This window comes from Diceros bicornis, chromosome 32, assembly GCF_020826845.1.
Source record: "Diceros bicornis minor isolate mBicDic1 chromosome 32, mDicBic1.mat.cur, whole genome shotgun sequence".
NCBI classification, from domain to species: domain Eukaryota; kingdom Metazoa; phylum Chordata; class Mammalia; order Perissodactyla; family Rhinocerotidae; genus Diceros; species Diceros bicornis.
In genome coordinates this window covers 10,831,633-10,840,036 of record NC_080771.1, presented here as the reverse complement: position 1 = coordinate 10,840,036, position 8,404 = coordinate 10,831,633, and the positions used below count along the sequence as shown (strand labels likewise).

Below are 8,404 nucleotides of genomic sequence, written 5' to 3'. Positions count from 1 at the left end.
GGCTCTGGGTGTCTTGAGTGACAGCCCTGGAAATCCCGCTGTGAGAGCCAGATCTGAAGGGGAGCAAAGGCCGCTTGTGCCAAGATGTCTGTGGAACCGTGTTTACACAGAGGAAATAATGAAGAGCCCCGAGGGCAGAGGAGTCCTTTTTTTGTTGCTCTGGCAGAGTGAGCTGTGTCTGGGAACTCCAGGGAAGCAGGCCCATTTGAGGGCCCCAGGGAGTTCAGCACCAGAAAAACTAGGTGCTCCCCCAACCCACTCCCTTTTCCTCCTGGACACACAGCTTGGCTGTGCTTCCCAGCATCCCCTGCGGTCAGGGTGGCCATGTGACCGAGTTGCGCCAATGGCACGGGGGCTGAAGTGACGAGCCGCTCCTCCTGGCCTGGCTCCTAAAGTCCTCCCAAAAGCCTCCATTCTCTTTCCCCATCTGCCGGATGATGGAGAGGAGTCCAGGTCCTGGAGGAGGGTGGGGCCATGAGGAGGGAGGAGCCTGGGTCCCTGAGTGACCATGTGGAAGGTCACGCACAGACCAGGATGCCCGATCAGACTTCATGTGAGAAGAAAAACACTTCCGCGAAGTTGAGCCACTGAGAGTTTGGAGTTGTTTGTTCCAAGAAGGAGCCTTTCCTGACTAACACCCTCTCCTCTTCCTCCGTGTCTACCCTAGAAGGGGGAAGGTTGAGGTTGAGTTATTGAATGACTGACTCATGGACTGACTGCTGAATGAATGAATATGCTACTTTGGGAGATCAGAATTGGCCATCTCAAAATATGTCTCTTTACCTCAATTATTTTCTCTGAAAGAAACTTTGACCTCCACCCACCCCACTAACTGCCTAACAGAATTTAACTCTAGGTATGGATAGACCGGAAGGGTCCTTGCTGAGCCCATTTCAAGTAAAAGTAGAAGTTACCCTTTGTAAGAAACATTTACATTTGTAAGGGAAATCTCCATCTGTAAAGGTATCTCCCTCTCTGTACTGGGAAGAAGGGGGGATGACCTCATCTCTAGAAACTTATCAGTGTGTAAGGCAAGGACTTAAATCTGCATACTCTTGTTTGCTGTGCTTTCTGGTAATCTCCCATAGCTGACTCGCCCCACCCTCAACATCCTCCTTTGTCTTTAGCTGAAGATAGTATTTAAGATGAGCACCTCGCCACCTTGTCTAGTTACCCAGTGGGTCTCCCCCGTGTATACATGTTATAAAGCTTTGTTTGATTTTCTCCTGCTATTTGGTCTCATGTCAATTTAATTTGCAGCCCAGCCAGAAAGGACCCAGAGTGGGTAGAGGATAGTCTTCTCCCCCTTCGCTGCGTAAAGCTCTAGACTTGGGGACTAAATGAATTCTTTCATCAGGTCGTCCTGACAGGGGGTCCCAGGGTGGGCCAGGCCTGGTGGACAAATGCCTGTGGTTCCCCGTTGGCACCTACGAAGCTACCTCCCAGGTCCTCACGTCTAGTGTTGGCTCCCCACCCCCTCACAGTGTGACCTCGGGCAACAGCTCACATGTCAAGGTCAAGGGCTTCCCCACTGGGAGAAAGGGGACCATGGTGCCGCCGGGCCCACCTCAGAGGGACAACAAATGCGAACAAACGAAGCAGACACTGTTGTAGAGGATTTATTTTCCAGAAGGAGGCCTGTGGGGCCAGAGCAAGACAGGAGGTGAGGGGGTCCCAGGACACTTGAGAGCCCTGTGCATGGGCAGGGGACAGGTTGACATGTCCAGTGCCCGTGGTGGGCACATGATGCTGGGCTCCAGGGCGGACACAGGCCCTGGAAGGAACTGAATTTTATGGCTGGCAAAGTCATTCCCTGTACCTTGGACCTGAGCCCCACAGCAACCCCGTAAGGTGGGTATTCTCATTCTCAGGTGAGGCTCAGAGAGGTTAGATGGTCTCCTCAGGGTCACACAGCAACAACCACCCTGCTGAGCTACACCAGGCTCAGAAAGGAACAAGCACATGTAAAGCTTATTTCCTTTACCTGGGGAATCTGTTGTCCCCAAGGAGGCATAGATAAGTCCCAAATCCTACTTCTTAGCCTGGTTCCAGCCACCTGAGAATAACCTTCATCCAAAGCTCTTTCACTTAACTGTACCCCACACACTCACTCCCAGGGCCAGGAAAGTTCTGCCTTGCCCTCCTCCCACACAGCTCCTAAAATTCCTCCATTCATCCATTTGGCCTCTTAAGCATTAGCCCTCTTTTCATATACAAATATAACTAGAGTTTGTAGTACCAAGCCAAGGGTAGTCATTCACACCATAGCATGAATTTGGTTATCAGCTATTTGGGGAAGGAGCAAGGGAAAGCGGGGGACTCTGAAGAGGTCAGGCCTGGGAGTGGGAGGTTGGAGGAGCAGTAAAAAGCTGAGGAAAGCGAGAAGGGTAAAGAGACCCAAAATGTAGGAAAATGGGAAAGAAAAGTGAATCTGGGCAAATCTGAAGCTTCCCATTGACCCAAATGGCTCCTCTTTAGATGCCATTGAGTCTCTGTTGATGTGTGAGGGCCTTTGGGGGGCGGGAGAGGGACATTGCTTGTCACTTGTTGAGCCCTGATTCTGAGCCAGGCCCCTTGCTCTGTGCTGGAGGCCGGGAGCCAAGAGTAACTGAGGCGTGGACTTTGGTCCAGCCAGTGGGGCTGGAGGACAAGCCCCCAAGTCCCGAGAATTCCAGGCAGATTGTGATCAGGGCTTTTAAGAGGAGGCAGAGGACCAGGGGAAGTCTAAAAAATGAAACTCAACTACTGGCTGGTTAGGCCGAGCGGTGCGATGGAGGGCTGGTAGGGTTGGACCAGTACGGGGGATGGGGAGACATTCCGGGCATCAGGAGTGGCCTGGGGAAAGACCCAGGAGTGGAAATGTACGGCATGGGTTTGGAAAACAGGGAGCTGGAGTCCAACATGCACGAAGGGAAGTGAGGTAGGGCTGGAGACAGGGATGAGACCCAGATCCAGAGGGCAGGGGTGCCAGGCTCAGGGGCTCTGACCTCAGCCTAGGGCAGTGGAGAGCCATGGAAGGGATTTGAGCAGGGGAGTGGCTGACCAGGATCGTGGACCCTCTGGCTGCAGTGGCGCAGAGGATGGGTTGGAGGGATGAGGGGAAATGAGAGTAACAGTGTGGGGCTTGACCTAGGGTGACAGCTGCAGGGATGGAGATCGGGGACTGCAGAGTCGTTGGCACAGGCTTGTGTCGGGGAGCAGCTGCAATGGCAGGGAGCTGGGGCTCCGTAGTCTTCCTGGAGGAGCCAAGGCCACGTCGTCAGGGCAGAGCCCTTCCTCACTGGTCCAGCTTCTGGAGAATCTTCTTCACCCAGGGCAGTCTGGGGTCAGCACAGATCTCCCGGTCCTTGAGAGTTAGCAAGCTGGAAGGAGGAGACACCGGGGAGACAATGAGGCCACATTAGCCTGCAGCAAGGATGCCACATCCCGGCCCCAGGAGCTTAGCATTTATGAGGCACCTACTGTATGCAGAGGTGCCTGCTATATAGAGTGGCTTAGCATTTATGAGGCACCTGCCCTATGCAGAGGTACCTGCTATATAGAGTGGTTCAAAATTTATAAGCCACCTGCTGTGTGCAAACATATTCCTTAAGGGGGAGAGAGGGAGATGAGCAGCAAGGACTTCTGGGACCCTCAGCCCCAGCCTTGAGTGCCAGGTCAGGCCAAGGAATAGAATGCCCAAGAATCTCATAATTAATGTGGACATTGCCTCGGGAGAGAGAGAGTATCAGGCAGTGGCTGAGAACATGAACTTTGGAGCCAGATTATCTGGGTTAAAATCCTAGCTCTGCCACTTGTAAGCAGAACAAGTTAAGTCCCTTAACGTCTCTGAGCCTCAGTTTCCACATCTGTAAAATGGGGATGATAACTGTGGTCCAGCTTTGTAGGATTTTGATGAAGATTCAATATGTTAATATAAACGGAAGTGCTCAGCACAGGACATAGCAGATAGTAGGTGCTATATAATTGTGCCAGGAGCTGGCCCGAACTTTTAACGTGGATTTTCTTAATAAATACTTACAACAACCCTACCAGGCCGTATTATTCTACCCATTTCATAGCTAAGGAAAGTGAGGCCCAAAGAGATAAAGCAGCTTGCCCGAATGCCAGAGCCGGTAAGATCTGACTCTCCGTGCTCGCTGTGAATGGACCCTCAGGGGGCGGTGCCTTGGAGAGCAGCCCCATCCAGGCCCCTCTGAGAGGCCCGAAACCCAGAGAGGAGAGGTGAGCACCGGCCCAGATCACGCAGCAATCGTGGGCGAAGATTCCCACCCTTGCCAAGCTGTGGCCGACACCAGGCCGGGCCCCTGGGGCACTCTGCCTCAGCCACTGTTGGCAGGAGTGGCTCAAAGCTGGCGGGGAGTCAGAGACATCCCCGGTCCCGGACCCCCTTCCTGCCCCTCGAGAGCCTGTCCATGGGGCCTGGAACTCCTGGCTCCCCTTACTGCCCTGACCTGCCCTTGCCCTGAAGACGACCAATGAACAGAAAGAACAAAGAAGGCAGCCATGTTGATCTTGGCCACGTGGGCCGCCTGCCGTGGCCACTGTGTGACACTGGACAAGGCTCAGCCCCCTTCTGAGTCTCGATCTCCCCATTTGTCAAGCCACATTCTTTCTGGAGCTCAAAATCCAATAACCACATGTGTGCTGTCTTTTCTTGAGCATCTATCATATGCCGGCATGGAGCATTACACCTTCCACTTACTGTTACTGTGCCCTGTGATGCTCGAGAGGCCCCATAACCTCTCTGTGCCCATGTCCTCACTAGTGAAAGAGGGACCATAACCGTACCTAGTTATGTTTCAAGGATTAAATGAGTTAGTATTTATAAAGTGTTTATAACAGTGCCTAGCACTTAAGCACTCTCCACATGTTTGATAAATATTAAAGGAAGGTGATCACTCCTGTTATACTGATGGGGAGACCAAGGCTCAGAGTCGAAGTGACAAGAACCCTGGGAGGGCTTCCTGCTTCAGCCTTCTCTGCTATTCGCCTGCAGACCCCTCTGAGAGAGGGAAGATGAGTGAGGAGGAGGAAGACGAGAAGAAGATGGAAGGGGACAGAGCCCCAAGGGAGGCGATGAGACCCTGGGCCCAAGCACCCACCAGGGTGTGGTTTCACAGGCAGCAGGCTCAGAGGAGCTGGAGCAGAAAAGACAGGCCAGTGCCCCAGCCAGGGGTGGGCAAAGGCACAGGCTCCAGGCCAGGGTGAAGGAAGCAAAGAAGCCGAGAGGAAGAAGCAAAGGAGAACGAGAATCAAAGGAGAGAGCCCTGGGCACGGACCCAGGAGCCCCGCTTCCAGCCTGGACAACTTTGAGCAAGTCACACCTCCCACCAGGCTGTTTCTCCATCTATGAAATGGAAATCACCCCACCTCCTCGTAGGATGTCATGAGGGTTAAGGGAGGTCACACAGTAACGCTCAGGACAGTGTCTGGCCCCGAGGAAGCTCTCTGTGAGTGTTAGCTCTTAATATTCTTCTTCTGGTAAGAATGGCTGCCTCAAGTAACTCCCAGGGCGTGGGGGAGGATCAGATGCTTCTGATAGGAGCATCTTTACTGACTCAGCTGCACCAGGCACACTGCCCACACCCTGTACCCTCCTCCCCATAGCCTACACTGCCCATCCCGCCACGCATTCGTTCGTTCAGCTCCACGTCCTCAGAACCCGGCATGTAGCAGGCGCCCGTGGTATTCGTAGAATGACCCCATGATTCTTTTTTCTTGGAATACCCAAGCCTGGGCTGAGCCCTCGATTCCAGCCAAGCACGCGGAGGCCCAGCTGCATTCCTCCCACTCGGGTCCACCCTGCCTTCCTGCACTTGGGCCCCCCGGGGCCACACCCGGCAGGCCCTCCAAGGCCACCTCCGCAGCGCCCCACTCACACGACACCGGGCCGCCGGCAGGAGTCCGAAGTCCAGTAGTAATATTTCAGCACTCGCACGGGCAGGGGGTGACGGATGTAGTCCCGGCAACAGATGCTGTCCTCCACGTTGGCGCCGTAAGGGCCTGGGGGAGAGGGGTCAGAGGAGCCGCAGGCTGGGGCACAGAGAGCCCTCCCACGGCCCAACTCTGACCCTGCTTTTCTGTTCTCCTGTGGAAGGCTGGCGTCCAGAGGATTCTGGGCCTCGAAGTCCCCACTCTCGGGGCCTCTGCAAAGCCACTAAGGGCCCAATGTCTACACGCTGGGCGGGTCAGCTCTAGGGAGAGGGATTCAGAACGACTGAGCATCAAGGATGCCCTAACTTCTAGATGGTTCCCAGAAACTCTGAACAGGAAGGAGCCTTAGAACCTTGCTATTCAAGGTGAGGCCCGGGGACCAGCAGCGGCGGCATCACCTGGAGCTTGTCAGAAATGCTCAGTGCCCAGACATCCTGCTGAATCAGAGACGCAGTTTGACAAGATCCCCAGGCAATTCGAGAAGTCTGTTTCAGCTCACATCTACTCTAACCGCTTCATGGTGCAAACCGCGGGGCTGAGGTCCAGAGAGAGGGAGGATTTGCCTAGAGTCACACAGCACTCTGGAGAGTCAGGACAAAGGCTCAAGCCGAGTCCAGTACGCAGAACCAGGTTCGAGTCCCACTCTGCCCGGAGTCGCCAGGCCACCTTAGGCAAGTTATTTAATATCTCTGAGGCCCAATGTCCTCCTCCGACCAAAGAGGTAATAATAGTACCGAATCTATAGGGCCTTTAATGCAGGGAAAGCTCTCAGGAAACCCAATAACTGAGCAATTATTGTTGCTAGCTGCCTGATTCCCAATCTAGTGCTCATTCCCCTGCCTAACACAGGGCAGGAGAGTTCACATTAGGATGGAGAAGAGAAGTCAGGAACCCAGAGTTGAGAGCAAGTTCTGGAGTAAAAATAGGGTGGCGGGAGTGTAGGACCAGCTTTCCAAGTAATATCCCTTACCCCAGCTCCTGCCTTTTCCCCCTCCAGCTGGCCCCCGTTCGTGGCTCCTTTTGGAGTAGAGGACCCCGGGCCATGCCCATCACATCCCCCAACTGGGCTGAGACAGATCCTAGACTCCAAGCCTTCAAGACTACTCATTCAACAGATGTGTAAACTGAGGCTGGGAGCAGCCATAGGACTAGCCCAAGAGCCAGCGGCAGACTGGGGTCTTCTGCTCTCAGTCCAGTGCTCTTTCTGCTACATAAGGAAGATACTCTGGTGTCTGGCCCTAGCCTCTGCAGGGAGCCCTCCCATTCCCCAGCCTCACCTGCGTCGGTTGCTTGAAGTACCATAGCAAGGAGGACGAGGGCAGCCAGGAGCGGGGTCTGTAGGCTGGCCATGCTTCCGTCCTGTGTGTCCCAGCCCAGATGTCTACAATCGCCGGAGGACAGGAGGGCTGTTATTTAAGTGCTGGCTACACCCACAAGCCTCAGCCACTCTTAGTCATCAGTGAGCCCAGCATCTCTGACATTCACATTATGAAAGCAGAACTCCCGCTTCCTCCAAGCCAAAGGAAATTCTCTGTGGCCGGGAACACTCAGAGGGGACCCCCACTCTGTCCTCTCTGAGTCTCAAGAGACTTGCAAAATCCCCCTTGAGCTGGGCCTCTTAGAGGCCTGTGCTCTCCAGGGCCTGCCCGCTGTGTGACATTGACCATGTCACTGGATATCTCGGACTCGGTTTGCCCATCTGGAAATGGAAGAGATGGGTCCACAGCCCTACCTGTTTACCTCAGTGGTTGTTTGTAAATCAAGAGAGAACGCGGACAGGAGCCAACAGCCCTAAACCCTCACCTGGGACTGAAGCCCATCTGGTACCCTTGGTGATCTTCATCACTGATCTCTCTTCAAAGGAAGAGGCCTACGAATCCATTGGGTTGGTTTGTCTGCCCCATCACCAGCATCTTCAAGGCTGCTCACAAAGTCCCAACTTGGGCCAGTTCATGGTGCACTCAACAGGTGCAAAGAGCTTCACATGTTTCCGTCCCGCCTGCCCTTCCTTCCTAGCCGTCTCCAAGCTCTTCCTCACCCGCCCACTTCTCAGTCTATTACCATGTCCCACTGACTCTACTTCCTAAATTTCTCTCGGATCTGTGCCCTTCTCGCCACCCCCGTTGTCCCTGCTTGGTCCAGGCCACCTCCACCTCAGGCTCAGATGCTGGCCCCTCAATCCCCTTTCCACACTGCAGCGGCCAGAGTGAGCGGCCCAGATTCACAGCTGCACGCACCTCCCTCCCGCTTCAAACCCCTGCTGTGGTCCCTTGAGCAATCTCTTGATTTTGGCCCTCAAGGCCTCCTTTCCAGACCTCTCGCTCCCACTGGTCTCCCTCCCCCGAGGGATCCAGCCACACTCTGCACAGTTCCTCAAAGAGGTCTACACCCTGTCTCTGACCACGAATGCCCTTTCCACTTCTCTACCGCATAAACTCCTATGCGTGCATCAAGAACCACTTGAAAT

At 54.3% G+C, this 8,404-nt stretch overlaps 1 protein-coding gene across 1 annotated transcript; it reads right to left on the bottom strand.

Annotated features, from left to right (window-relative positions):
* Nucleotides 1-1,613: 1,613 nt before the first annotated feature.
* CCL22 (C-C motif chemokine ligand 22) lies at nt 1,614-7,287 on the bottom strand. The gene is made up of 3 exons (XM_058528617.1): nt 7,215-7,287; nt 5,883-6,006; nt 1,614-3,362 (listed from the first exon to the last, which is right to left on the bottom strand). Exons 1-3 carry the CDS (start codon nt 7,285-7,287, stop codon nt 3,278-3,280), a joined length of 282 nt encoding a protein of 93 aa, XP_058384600.1. The 3' UTR covers nt 1,614-3,277.
* Nucleotides 7,288-8,404: the final 1,117 nt, after the last annotated feature.

Excerpts from the sequence above, each read along its gene's own strand:
- CCL22 (XM_058528617.1), bottom strand. The coding sequence starts at position 7,287 with ATGGCCAGCCTACAGACCCCGCTCCTGGCTGCCCTCGTCCTCCTTGCT. Across the intron at positions 6,007-7,214 it reads ACTTCAAGCAACCGACGCAG|GCCCTTACGGCGCCAACGTG; the intron begins GTGAGGCTGGGG and ends CCTCTCCCCCAG. Across the intron at positions 3,363-5,882 it reads TGCCGGCGGCCCGGTGTCGT|CTTGCTAACTCTCAAGGACC; the intron begins GTGAGTGGGGCG and ends TCCTCCTTCCAG.